The 14,321-nt window shown below is 45.9% G+C and overlaps 1 protein-coding gene across 1 annotated transcript; it reads right to left on the bottom strand.

Moving 5' to 3' along the window:
- Positions 1-1,008: 1,008 nt before the first annotated feature.
- NKX2-8 (NK2 homeobox 8) lies at positions 1,009-13,889 on the bottom strand. Its single transcript, XM_001925340.6, has 6 exons — positions 13,543-13,889; positions 13,080-13,341; positions 10,582-12,406; positions 6,793-6,853; positions 4,938-5,020; positions 1,009-4,300 (listed from the first exon to the last, which is right to left on the bottom strand). Exons 1-3 carry the CDS (start codon positions 13,747-13,749, stop codon positions 11,838-11,840), a joined length of 1,038 nt encoding a protein of 345 aa, XP_001925375.3. The 5' UTR covers positions 13,750-13,889; the 3' UTR covers positions 1,009-4,300; positions 4,938-5,020; positions 6,793-6,853; positions 10,582-11,837.
- Between the last annotated feature and the right edge of the window lie 432 nt (positions 13,890-14,321).

Below are 14,321 nucleotides of genomic sequence, written 5' to 3'. Positions count from 1 at the left end.
ACTCACCAGAACAACTAAAATTTAAAAAAAAACTGACTGATATTGCTTATATGTGGAATCTAAAAAAAAGATACAAACACATTTGTGTATAAAATAGACATAGACCCACAGCCATAGAAGCTAACTTATGGATACCAAATGGGGAAAGATGGTGAGGGATAAATTACGAGTGTGGGATTAACAGATATATACTACTGTATATAAAATAGATAAGCAGCAAGGACCTACTACATGGCACAGGGAACTATATTCAGTATCTTGTAATAACCTATAAGGGAAAAGAATCTGAAAAATAATATATATATGTATATATATACATACATAAAATAATATATATGTTCAGTTTAGTTTCCACAGTGAAGTAGGAACCTGAGTGTAAGGTCTGGGATAAGGTGGGAAGTTGTGGAGAAACAAAATGGGATGAAAGAGTCAAGAAGGATAGATAGTATATGTGTATAACTAAATCATTTTGCTATACACCTGAAACTAGCCGAACACACACAACATTGTAAATCAACTATACTTCAATTTAAAATTAATTAAAAGAAATAAAAACAACAAAAGACTGACAAACCCAGAATTCCTGTCGCGGCTCACTGGAAACGAATCCAACTAGGAACCTTGAGGTTGCAGGTTCGATCCCTGGCCTCGCGCAGTGGGTTAAGGATCTGGTGTTGCCGTGGGCTGTGGTGTAGGTCGCAGATGTGGCTCAGATCCTGTGTTGCTGTGGCTGTGGTGTGGGCCAGCAACTGTAGCTCCGACTTGACCCCTAGCCTGGGAACCTCCATATGCCTCAGGTATGGCCCTAAAAAGAAAAAAGAAAAAAAAAAAAAAAAAAGACTGACAAACCCGGTGTTGTTGAACATGTCGAGTTACCTGAATCCTCATTCTCGTTGTTACTGGGATTCTTTTACAGTTCACTGTATGATTTTCTATGACTCAACAATTGCATTTGTTAAGTATTTGCCCAGGGAAAAGAAGACATATGTACACTCAAAGACTTGTTCATCAATGTTCATAGCAGTTTTATTCATAATAGTAAAAAACTGGTAGCAAATCACATACCCATCAACTGGTAAACTGGTAAACAAATGGCATAGCATTGCAATATAGTGGAATAATACTCAGCAAATAAAAGAAACAAACAAACAAAAAAACCTACATGGATGAATCACAAAATATGCTAAGTGAATGAAGTCTTACCAAAAGGCTACATACTTTATGATTCCATTTATATAAAATTACAGAAAATCAAAATGATCATTACAGAAAGTAGATCAGCGGTTCCTAGAGGCTGGGGGTAGGGAGAGAACTGACTACAGAAAGGCAATGGGAACATTTCTGGAGTGGTGGAAATATTCTCTCTTAATTGTGGTGGTTGTTACATGACTACTTACATTTGTCAATACTAATCAAATTGGTGAATGGTGTTGTATGCAAATTCTATCTCCATGATGATTAAAATGACAGAGAATGGAAGAAGAGAAGTCAAAGACTGTTGAGTGCAGGCAGGTATTTTAAAAGTTTTGCTAAAGGATGTTTGGGTCCAGCAATAACCCTATTTAGTCATAAATTATATAAACTGCTTTATAATTTAGCTAAGATATTGCTTGAGAGGGCAGCATATCCATCTCCCATAGTGGAAACTAAGTAGAAAACTTCTAAAATATATAATTCAATAATTCATTTCTAAGAGCTATTTTTTTAAAAAGCAAACTATAAATATTAAAAGAAACAACTAAAATGGGCAATAGTGGTTGCTCCTGAGAAGCAAGACTGATGAGTCAGAAAGGGGTGAATAGGGGTGCTTGTCATCATAAGCTTTGTAATAGAGATTGATATTTTAAACTTTAAGTTGTCCATAATAGTTATAATAGTTGAAACTCATATCATTACTTCTATAGAATGAAATGAGAAGTCAAGAGAACTTTGTAAATTTGCTAATGTCATTTGAATAGTAAGTAAAAACCAAATTTAAAAAAAAAAAGTTTTGCTAAAGGAATGATAGTTGGCAAGGAATGGGTGTCAAGAGGAAATGCTTTTATTTTTAAGATGAGGGAGATAGCAGCATGTTGTACGCTGACGGGAATGATGCAGGAGAGAGAAAGAAGTGATAATGTAAAAGACAGCAAAACCGCTGGAGGGATATTCTTGGAGGAGATGGGCACAGGGACCGCTCATCTTTGGTTACTTCTGTTTCCACAGTGAACTAGGAACCTGAGTGTAAGGACGGGGAGGAGGTGGGAAGTTGAGGAAAAATAAAATGGGAGGAAACAGTCGAGGAGGATAGGGGGAGAATGAATGGTCTAGAGACATCTAGCTTGATGGCCTGGCTACATTCAGGGCTCATTTGAAGTTAAGGGTCATAAAACGGGACCAGTCAATGTGGTTGTGGGCTTTTCCCCAGCCACACTGTTCCCTGGGTGCAGGTGCAGAGTAGAAGGAGAGTTGGATTTAACAAGTTATAGCTTTGCTTCATGTACAAGGAAATGAGAGGGGGTCAAGGGGTTGAGGGTGTGTTTGAGAGAATGATTATAATGATTGGACATGGAACTCAGGTCAGGTAAGGAGGGCAGTGAGGGCCTCAAGGAACTGGGGGACAGTGAAGGGTGGGAGGATCAGTGGACTGGAATAAAAAGCCTTAAAGATTTACATACCTCTTCAGTCCATGATCCATATTTAGGAATTTATCCCTGAGAAATAAGGAGGCAGATGCCTATAAGAATGTTCATTTCAGAATTTTATATAACAATAAAAATATATAATTATATAAATATTGATTGAGATCTGGTTAAATAAATTACGGTCCTAAATTACAAACAGGTTTTGTGTGATTGTGTGTTTATCTGTCAGGTAATATGTGAGGCAATGCTGTGGATTTATGCTGAAGCAGGACTGAGAAACTTACTTTCTGGCACTTTAAATAACTATTGTTTGTGCTTCTATTATTCTGGTATCCATATTATGATATAAGTGGACTTTCTGGAATAATACGTAATGAAGTAAATGAAAATGCAATTAGTCCTTGCAGTGGTTTTTATCACCCACAGATGAGTCATGGCAGAAGACTCTCCATAGGAATAACCTCCTATTAAGCAGTTAAACGCTGTGTCCTGATGATCATTGCTCATGGCATCCTCAGATGCCCTCCTACCTGTCTGTATAGTTGGATGTTGATGATTCTCCCAAATGCCACCAAGAGGACATGGCATAGGTGCCGTTCAAAGTAATGGGAATGGACACAGTTCCTACTCTTCTGGAGCCTATAGAATAAAATATACTTTACAGTATGAAATATCACATGTGATATGTCTTCTTCTGGAAATTTAAAGGAATAATTAACATTGTAAGCATGCATAATACATACATAAATTAAATATTTAAGAACACAAATATAGTAGATTGTATTATTATTCAGAATATCCACCTTCCCTCCTGCCCTTCTGGTATTAAGCTTGATCATGTGACCTTGTTTTAGCCAATGCAATGCAAGAAGTGATACAGATCCTTTCCAATCCAAAGCTTTAACAGCCATGGTATATTCTCTTTCTCTTTTGAAATGTCCTAAATAGAGGATGGTTCCTTCTGCCTAGGTCTCAGAATGAAAATGAAATGTTGCAGGGTGCAGGGCCACAAAACATATTAATAGAAACAAATCTTCGCAGTTAAGACACTGAGATACTGCAGTTGTTTGTTTTATAAAACTTAATCCAAGCTGACTGCTAAATAAACAAATTGAACATTACATTGGATGTATATAAAAGATTTAGGTGCATTCTGTAAAAGGGAGTAGAGACATTTATGCAGTGCCAACTGTCATAATATTCATGCATTTACTATTCATATTAATCATATGGAGTAGGTGGTATTATCTCTAGATGATGGTCTAAGGAACTGAGGCAAAAAGTAATTTCACAAAATTCATGGGACAACCAACATTCAGTTCTTTCTTTCAAATCAAAGATTGCTCAGTTCTCAAGTCCATGTTCTTTCCACTCTGTCATACTGCCCACTGACTGAAGGAGTTCTAAGTTTGCTGCAGATTAGATGGGATGGACCTAGGTGATTTATATTCCAATCCGTTAGGGAAAGCTTTACAGACAAAGGAGGAGTTCTACAACTGTAACCATCTGCAGAAAGAAAAAGAGTAACTTGTAGTCTAGGGCATTTCTGAGCAAAGAACTTAAGTCTAAAATAAAAGTTCTAAGGCAGGAAGAGGATGGCTAGATGATGAAACACCACAGACTTCCCTGAGATGATCTGAGGGCTCAAAGCTTTCGTGTGTCTTGATGAAGCCCTCCTAGAAAGAGAAAGAAAGAGAGTTGTGAATAAGAGTCACCAGGTTATGGGGGAGAAGGGCCTTGTTAAAGTGACCATAGACAGCTATGTTCATAGGGGTAAGGGTCAATTTAAAGAGAATTAATTTGGATTTCTTGGTGGATAGTCTGGCTTTCGTCTTCCTTACATGCGGTGATGTACTATTATTGCATGTGTTGCAGAAGGGGACCCCAGTGTCCCCACAGAGTCAATAGTGGTAAGAAGTTCTGCATCTTGGGAATCCCCATACCTGGATGCCTAAGATTAGACAAGTTTCTCGATTTTCTCCTTCTGTGGTCTGCAAATTAGCTGGCTGAGGTATCATTGAGGGGCAATGATGGGAGAAATGTTGCTTACACAAACTACGAAGTTCCTTTTCAGAGGGATTGGAGGTAATTATAAATTCTAAAATCAAGTGTGAATTCCTCATTCCTCTACCTTCTAAGGCTTCATAGGTTTTGGGTAGTAGAGTTTTCAAAGTCCATGATTTGCCAGAAGCTGGTGAATTACAGCTCTCCTGAAAACTCTATTGCCCTGCTTGAACTCATACCAAGTAAGAAACTAACAGCCAGCTCCTTCTGTCTATGTTCTTTTAACCTGTTTCACAGTCTGGTTCTTACCTTGCTAAAGGCAGAAGTGGTTGTTGTTCCCAATGCATGCCTCTTGGTAGAGGGAACAATCCGAGGCTGCAGAGAAGAGAAAACTGAAGGACAGAGAATTGTTCATTCTAAACCAACATGATCTCAATCATTTCTCTTTGTGGTTGTAATGTACATGGCTATAAATGAGATGTCCCCCCGGAGTTTTAATAATTCACTTCTATCTCCTATTCATCACACCGCTGTTATATTAATGAGAAACCGAAGGTCATACGAAAATAACTATCCTTAAGAGCACAGCTTATTTATATATTTCTGTATTTTTCACATTATCTTACAATGAAAATACATTTAGAATGAGAATAACAAACTGGCCATTCTATGTGGATTTGACAAGTGAGATTATAAATGAGAGGTTTTCTTTCTCAGGAAAAGAAATGAACATTTCCCAAATCTGCCTCATACCCACTTAGATGTGTACTATGTGTGTGTAGAATATTCACATATTTAAATTTAAAAGTTAAAAGGACTGTCTTGGAATCAGGCTGCTGAGCTATTAGGCATCCCTGAAGAATTCAAGAACACGTTCACTTTCCTCTCAATCAGTGATAAGTTAGGTGAAGAAAGAGAAGATTCCTGTAATATTTTCTGGGCAAAAAAATTCTGCAAACTCTATTTTATTCTGTTAGTCACCTCTGCTCCCACACATATTCAAATTGATAAAATGATTAGCCTTATCTAAGATAATATTTTACCCACAAATATGGAAAATAAGAAAATCCTACTCCATATCTATGTTTTGACTTAAATATGAAACGTTCCCCTTAGTGATTTAGGAGCACTTGAACACTTGGCTAGACAGATGACTGAATCCATCAGTGTGATTGGGTGGTAAAAACAGCTTCCCAGAAAAGCAGTTGTTTCTTTACTCCCCACACTCGGTTTGTCTTTTCCTGGTGTTTTGTGTCTCTTGCTCTGAGTTTCACTTTGTTCTTAAAAAATGTTCTTGTCATTGCACTGATGCTTGATGACTGGGTCAGACCCTAATATGTTATGATGCCTCTGGGTTGCCTCTGGTTGAGAATTTACCTCCCAAGAGGTAATTTAAACCTAAGTTGATAACTTCCTCAGGAGGAAGCACTGCTTAAAACACTATATCCTCAGCAAGGCTGGAGGAGGAAGGTGCAACAGACATCTCAGGTGAGAGATTGAAGGGCCCTTTTAACAGATTGTTTGGCACTTTTGTCTCTGGTTTAATTTGCAAACAGCCTCCACCTCCCTTCCTAGTGAATTCTGCCAAGTATCCTATCCAGTCCCTAGGAAAAGGGGCAGGGGGTGGGGGGTAGATGGTATTGGAAGGAGAGAAAAGGGACAGTCCAATTCAGAGCTTTTAGCTGGGGAAATGCATTTGAAAACCTGTTGACTCATAAAGGACCACCCAGTCAGAATGCAGAGGAAATTAAGCATGACCAAGCTTCCCTTAGATGTTTTTTCCATAACACCCTATCACAGAACCTATACTGAAACTACAGTAACTTTTGAAATTACATGACCTTGATAAAGACCTAGAGATTTTTACTGGTCCATAGAGCAGAGTATCGAAGAGAAAATGATCTTCTGCCTCTAAAATCTGATGTTACTTTTCTGGATAAAAAAACAAGAACTCTCTGCTGGACACAGGTAGGAAAAATAAGAATCCCTGTGCTTGAAATTTTGGAGAGGATGAATGTCTGTTTAATAGTGTAACCTATCCTTCTGGGTTAAAATACTGCTCTATGGATCAGCATTGAAGGGAACACTGCTCCCTTCTTTGGTGAGCTTATAGACTCAGTAACATGAATGATGGAAACACAGGAGAAAGGGGGATGTCACCTACCTTTAGTTATTAGTCTAGGCAGGGGCACCAGAGGGGAGTTAACAGGTGCAGAACTGGACTTCTGAAAAGAATTAAGGTACCATTTAGTAAATCCACTCCCACATCATGGCTTGGAGAAATGACAAGTAACCTGGAGGGATACAATTTCTCATGCAAATTCTGAATACTACGTGATATAATCACATCCACATAAATAATCATGCCCTGGGGGAGGGGCAGTACTTCCTCATCATTCCAAAAGCTCTTTTGACTGTTTGTTATTCATTTTGCAGGTAACCCTGCCTAGGCTAGTTAACCGAAACACCCAGACCCAGATAAACATATTTAACAAACAGTTTAACCACACCAAGCCCACAGTTATCCTGCTTGGGCATTTTATTCCTAAATCTAAAACCTTTTAAAGGTACTGAAGTGTTTATGTTGAAGAGGCAACAACAAATTGTGTTAACGACACAAGGAATAATAAACAACTAAACATCATTGTTAGAAAAGAAGGCATAGGTTAACCTGGGCTCAAATAACTTCCTTCTAACCCATCAGGAGCACATTATCTAAGATTCTAAAGTGCTAAATTGGTCAGATAAGAGACGTGCTAAAATATAAGATCCTTTGAACAATGAGGAAAGAAAATTGAAGTGAAAATTGCAATCTCCACCCACAAGAGACTTAAGCGAGATGAAGCGAAAATGTTTACAATGGAAGAGAAAGAAAATGTGAAGACGATGATATTTAATAATAAAGATAACACTAAAGACCTGGGAAGAAAGAAGATCACTGGGGAAAGGGCTAGGGAAGCCTAAGTCATAAAGCTCCGTAGGGATCTGGGCCTGGGGGATGGGAAAGCATAGAGGAGCTTATCAGAGTCAGCAACAACCAAACGCTGAGTGGACAATTGGTGTCAAGGCAGCAGCAGCAGATGTTTTTCTGGAAGAAGAATGGTGGAATGATAGTCACAGGAAAATATTGTGACCTGCAGACAAGAGCGGTGTTTCATTGACAGCTGAACAAGAATGCACACAAACAGACCTAGGGGAAACACAGAGGCTGTGTCCAAAAGCTGGAAGTTTCTTATCTGGGGAGGGAGGGATGGAGGAGGGAGGGGCAGAGAGAGACCAAGAGACACAGAGATGCTAAAAACATGTCCCTTACGCAAGTGTTTATAAGGTAACCAGGACTGTGAACAGGAGAATAAACCATAAAGAATGGGAAAGAAGCCCCACCATGCAGTTAAAGGTGTGAGATCTAGAGCTAGATTGCTTGGGTTCAGATCCTCTCTGTCACTTACTAGCTGTGTGACCCTGGACAAGTTCCTTATAACCTCCCTGGCCTTAAAGTTTCCCCATCTGTAAAGTGGGACTAGTAGCACCATCTTACAGGGTTGTTATGAAAACTGAACGAGTTAATATGATTTAAAAACTTAAGATTAGGAGTTCCCATCATGGCTTTGTGGTTAATGAACCCCACTAGTACCCATGAGGACACCAGTTTGATCCCTGACCTTGCTCAATGGATTAAGGATCCAGTGTTGCTGTGGGCTGTGGTGTAGGTCACAAATGCTGCTCAGATCTAGCGTTGCTATGGCTGCGGCATAGGCTGGTGGCCACAGCTCCAATTTGACCCCCAGCCTGGGAACCTCCATACGCTGCAGGTGTGGCCCTAAAAAGATAAAAGACCAAAAAATAAAAGTAAAAAGTTTAGACTATTGCCTCATACACAGGCACATCAATAAATATTAGCAACTTCTGACATATTCTGTGATCGGTTTCTGTAAGTGGTCTTGAGCCAAGTAGAGTACATTTGGCATGCTTTCTCATCTTTCCAGACATAAGACAAATTTTTGATGGTTGGGTAGTATATATGTTGTCGCCACATCAAGATTACAATTGTCCTCTTTAAGGGAGGTTTTCAGGTTAGCTTAAATGTGGGCTAAACTGAGGACAGTGGTAACATTCAGTGAGATTTACAACTGCTTTGAGCAAATCAGTTACATATTAAGCCTCGGTTTCTTATCTGTAAAATGCGTGTATTCCATATACAATGCATAAAGTTTCTATGCAAGTGCCTAGAACAATGCCTGGAACAGAGTTTCAATAAAAATTTGCTGACATTAGTGATGGGTAACAGGTATGAAATACTCTGACCTGGGGAGGGGGATCCTAACTGTCCTCACAGCTGCTGGTACAGAGGCCTTGGGTTTAGCTTCTCTTGTCAAAACCTGGAAAAACTGATCTTTTAGGTCAGAAAATAAATGGACATTCACCGTTTCCACCTTACTACAGAGGAAAGATGACAGCCTGAATCTCTAAAATGGTGGTGATGGGAAGGCATTATTAACTCTCTCCCCTGTGGATTTTCCTCTCTAAAGGAAGGGCCCTACAGGAAAAAGGAGCAAAAGGAAGCCTGTAACAGTGCAGACAGGAGGTCTCCCAATGCTACTGCCATAGGAAATGTCTGCCTTTCTCCTACCTAGGACACAGGCTGACTTGCTGGTCAGCATCCTGCTAAGGCTCTGACCACCTCACTGAGAAGCAAATCAATGGTCTTTCTTATCAGTTAGACTCTGGATGAATCTGGTTGAAGACATGCTCTCCCAAAGAGCCTCCTGGGAAGACAGTCTCTCCATGGTCCAGATCCCTTAGTCCTACAGGCCTCATGTTTAAAAGACTCTCTCTGGAGTTCCTATCATGGCTCAGCAGAAACAAATCTGACTAGGATCCATGAGGACACAGGTTCAACCCCTGGCCGTGACCGGTGGCTTAAGGAGCCAGCGTTGCCCTGAGCTGTGGTATAGATTGTACACGTGGCTTGGATCTGGCGTGGCTGTGGCTGTGGCACAGGCTGGCAGCTACAGCTCCAATTTGACCCCTAGCCTGGGAACCTCCATATGCCGCAGGTACAGCCCTAAGAAGCAAAAAACAAGAAAAAAAATTTTAATAAAAAAAAAATAAAAGACTCTCTGCTTGGCACACCCCAAGACCTACTTTCTCCAGAGCTCCAGGGGAAAAAAGGCAAGAACTGAACAGGTGGTGATTTTGCACTTTCTCCCCCAATATTCAGGTCTTCGTCAAGCAGAAAACAAGCTGTAAGTCTCCACTTCCATTCTCAGAGAAACACTCCTCAGGAGGAAGAGCATGGAAGAGCCAAGCCCCAGCCAGCTGACCAAATGACAAGTTCCACGGGCCTTCTTCAGAAATCCTTCCCTCCCTTTCTTTCCCATCTGTGCTGCCAGGGCTAACTGGGAAGTCCCCAGGGCAGTTGCCAATATATGTCTTACAACATTCAGGCTCCCACCCCAGCCATCATTTATTAGAAAGAGGTTTTATGATACAAATTTGATAATCTCCCATGCACACTGGCACTGTTCTAATTGAAGTTGTAAGCCCATGAAATTCAAGCCCTTTGTCTTCCTGAAGGCCACAAGGTTTAAAAGGATACTATTGTCCTTCCTAACACCCACTACATTGTCACCAGGGACTGATTAAACAGAATCCTGAATTGAAACAGTGCGGATTTTGTCTAGGTCCTTTTCAGGCCTGACAATGCCCTTTTCAGTTCCCAAGACAAAAGGAGGTTTAAGGATCGAGATTCTTCTAAGATAACCACATCCATATGGAAGGCAAGGTGGCCAGCAGCTGAGACCCAAACACCCCTCTCCCTTCCCCCTCTACCCTTTTTTCCCCACCCCCAAAAATCCCAGGTGATAACACTGCCTCAGCCACCCTCCCCACCACCTCCTCCTCTTCTTCCTCCTGGGACCAGAAAAAGGCCTTGTGGAGACTCTTCACAGACCTCATTGAGCACTTGCTCCTTCCCCTCCAGCTGATGCCCAGAACTGCTCTCCTCACTAAGGTCTCCCTCCAGTGGGTGCCAGGGAGAGAGGTCCACACTTCTCAGAGAGAGTGACCACCGCACTGCATGGGAGGCCCAAGACTCAGATACCCAGGGGATCCCAAGGTGAGGAGCAGTTACAAACCCGAGGGACGAAGCACCAGATCTCCTAGCAGCGTGTACATTCGGACATAGGTGAAATGAGACCGGCCAGACCTATCAGTGGTTTCCACACCTCTGTGGGGCCACCAGGGTGCTCCAAGGCTGTCCTCCCTCATCGGCAGCCCTGAGGTGGGTCATTCCCCACCATCCATTGATTTCTTCACCACATTATCCATTCCCCATCCCACCCTGGCCAGGTGGGCCACCAAGAGGAGGCAGAAAATCACAACTGCAGAGAGAGGGACTCGCAGGCTTCACTGGAGGTTACAAGTTTCACGTCCACTCTTTGGGTCCCTGCCCTCCTGCGGGAACCTGCGGTCAAGCCTGGGCTGCTCCTTGGCGCGGCACGCTCAGCCCAGGCTCCGCTGGTACCTCTCGGGAAGGTCTTCATGGAGAAGCTCATTCTGTCCTGTCGTGGTCAACTCGGTTGATTTTTGGTGTTAGAAATGCCATCAGCTCCGGGAGTCCCGAGGGGCCTCTGTGTCACTTGGGGGCCGGAACCAACTCTTGCTAATAGGAACCCAGGGTTGCCTCTGCTTCTCCCCCTCCTTTGTCCCTCCCTCGGTATCTTCCTAAAGCCCCGTGGGGACTGTGATCTGCCCTTTGACTCAACACGAGGTGCACCTTAACATTCGGGTCAAGGAGTAGACAGGCGCCATGAACTCCGAGGTGGAAAGCATAGTTCCCACCTGCGTTTCGCGCAGGCACGCAAGGGCACCCAATCCTACACATTTTATTCTCACACCACAGAAAGGAAAAATACTCTATTTCTTTTAAAATAAGTTGCTTCCCATACAAATAGCTATTTTTAAGTGTACAAATAAAGTTCAGGCAATAAAATCTAGTTCTGAGTCTGGCAGTTGAGAGGAGAGGAGAGCGGGCGCCTTGAGGGAGAGTTCCCGGCTCGCTAGCTGGTGAGGGTGGGGTAGGGGTCCCTGGCGCTGAAAGAGGTGGGGCCCGGGGCGCCCTCCAGGTCTCTGGCTCAGGCCGGGCTCTGGCCGCAGAGCGCATCCCAATGTCCGGGTAACCCCAGATGCCCGCACCCAGCAGCTGCCTCACCAGTTCCAGGAGACCAGCGCGGGGGTCGCTAAGTGCTGGTAGGCAGGGAAGAGGCCGAACGCTGAGCCGGGCCCGAAGGCTGCGTAACCCGGCAGAGGGCAGGCGGCGGCCGGGGCCACGCCGTTCTTGTTCCGGGCGGCGGCCGAACCCACTTCGCTGCCGCCGCCGCCGCCGCCGCCGCACGGCTGCCCGTCGCGCACCAGCACGGGCACCACCACGCGGCGCAGCAGGCCCGGCGCGGCGCGCACCTCGGACGCCGCTGCCAGGTCGGGCGACTCCGCAGCCCCCGGCGCGCGCGCGCGCTTCAGCTTGTAGCGATGGTTCTGGAACCAGATTTTGACCTGCGTGGGCGTGAGGCGCAGCAGGCGCGCCAGCTGCTCCCGCTCGGGCGCTGACAGGTAGCGCTGCTGCCGGAAGCGCCGCTCTAACTCCAGCGTCTGTGCCTTGGAGAATAGCACCCGCCGCTTCTTCCTCTTCTCCGCATCGGAGCTCGGAGACGCAGGCCCAGCGGACGGCCGTTGCGATGAGTCCCGCGGGCTGGCCTCTGGGCTGCTCTCGTCCGAGGCTAAGGATGCAAAGGAGACACAGTCTGGTGAGACGCCGGCCCCTCCGCGCGCCGGCTACCTCTCGCGCTCTCACACGCCGAGCTCGGGCCGAAGCGCACCCCCATTCGCCCGCGGCCTTTGGGATGAGACCATTTCCTTCCCCATACCTGGACCCACCTCTCCAGATTCGGCGACCACAACCTAGGACGGCGCCCCTTAAGAAACCCACCCTGGAAACTCTTAAAACAAATCCACCCTGGTCGCTGCGCTGGGAGACAGATTCACTGCAAGTTGCCACACCAACGCGGGCCACTTCCAGGTCGACTGCAGTAGAGTTTGCCAAGCCCTGAATCGAGGCTCTCCAATGCTGCCCATCCCAGACCGAGGCCGGGAAAGCGTGGCCACTTTTTCAGGCATTCAAGGGCAGTGTCTTAGATATTTAAATATTCTGACCCCGAGAAACAAAAACCCCAAACCTAGGGGTTAGTGTCAGGCACAAGAGATCTGCTCTTAAGATGTGACCGCTGGCATAGCGGCTTGAGAGAGACAGTCTCCGGATCCAGCACTGAGGAAATCCAGACCCTGGGCTGGGGTTACCCCTTCCCAACTCCGCCAAGGGCCGAACGCTTGTTTCCGCGCCTCTCGCGACCCCCACCCCGCCTCCACCCTCGCCGCCGCCCTCTGCTCACTCACAGGGGTAGTGGCTGCGCTCGGATTCCAGCCAGGAGGCGCAGGAGCCGAGCCCTGGGGCGCGTTGCTCCGGCTCCCCCCTCCGCAGGTGCTGCGCGTCCTGCTCGGGTAAATCCAGGAGCCTGCGCACGGTGAAGCTGAGGCGTCCAGGGTTGGCCATGGCCGAGGACAGGAAGGAGGCGGGGGCAGGGCAGGCTGGGAACCGAGGGGCAGCGGGGGAAGCCGTTCTTATGAGTGGGCGTGGGAGGCGCACGCCATGCACTGGCTGCGGAGATATTAGCGCGTTTACCGTGGAATCCCTTATATAAACAGCTCTTCCTACCCGGGATGCTTTGAAAGTGTAGGTCCGGGTCTCCCGGGCGTTAAGTACCTGAATGAGTGCAGGACCAAAGCCCCAGCCAGCCCGGAAGGTGCCACCTCCACCCCCCGCCCCGCCCCGTCCCCCGCCCCTCGGGCGCCCAGTTACCTCCCAGAGGCAGCAGGAAGCAGTCCTCGGCATTAGCGATTCTGTCTGATTAGCGCAAAGTGGGGGCAGATAATGGGGATTGTTACCAAAGAATAACATCTTGGGTGGCGAGCGGTGGCCACCGCCCGCCCGTCCCAGCTTCCTCCTCCTCCAGGGCTGACACCAGGCCTGGCCCCGCGGGAGCGCCGGGAACGGTGGGGGTGGCATGGGTGGGTTTATGAGCACCCAGGAATTTATTCCTTGTTTGTCTTATTCCTCGAGCTTGTTTGCTGGAGTGTTCGTTTCCCGCAGTTATCCAGAAAGTGATTTACAAGGCGGCGTTAAACTCTGGCGCACTCTTTCCTTTTTCGTTGGGCCCTTCTAAGGAGTCAGAGGCGAGAAGTTTCAGGAGGGCAGAGAGGAGTGGCCTGGGCCCACCGGCGTCTGTGCCGAGGATTTCGAAAGCTGCTAGGGGCCTCCCACACCCCCAACTTAAGGGGTGCTGAGGAAGGGCTGGCAGCACCTTGGGAGCCCCAGATCTGTGCCAGTTGCCCCAGACTAGCAAGATGGAGACGGAATCAGGCCATACAATTCACCTCTGAAGCACTAGCTTCGTTTTCCTACTCCCTGGCCGTTGAGGGCCCAAGCCAGCTCCAGGCACCACGAGCCGGCTCCTGGAGCGTTCCCACTCCAGGCCTACGAGAGCGTTGCTGCTTCCTTGGCATCGCCAGGACCCCTGGGGCCACTTGTGCGCTTGGGCGAGAGCCTCAACCTCAGGCCCAGGGCCGCAGATGCGGCCT

Source organism: Sus scrofa, chromosome 7 (genome assembly GCF_054392235.1).
Source record: "Sus scrofa isolate SSC_HxYL_T2T_F1_AM1 chromosome 7, Sscrofa_HxYL_maternal_Yorkshire_Landrace_v2.0, whole genome shotgun sequence".
In the NCBI taxonomy this organism is placed as follows: Eukaryota; Metazoa; Chordata; class Mammalia; order Artiodactyla; family Suidae; genus Sus; species Sus scrofa.
Note: the sequence above shows the minus strand (reverse complement) of the source record. Positions and strands in the feature narration are given on the sequence as shown.

Bases quoted from the DNA above. Each gene is read 5' to 3' on its own strand.
- NKX2-8 (XM_001925340.6), bottom strand. From the start codon at position 13,749: ATGCCACCCCCACCGTTCCCGGCGCTCCCGCGGGGCCAGGCCTGGTGT. The intron at 13,342-13,542 runs GTAACTGGGCGC...ATATCTCCGCAG, and splicing joins CTTCCTGCTGCCTCTGGGAG to CCAGTGCATGGCGTGCGCCT. The intron at 12,407-13,079 runs GTGAGTGAGCAG...TTGCATCCTTAG, and splicing joins CGAGCGCAGCCACTACCCCT to CCTCGGACGAGAGCAGCCCA.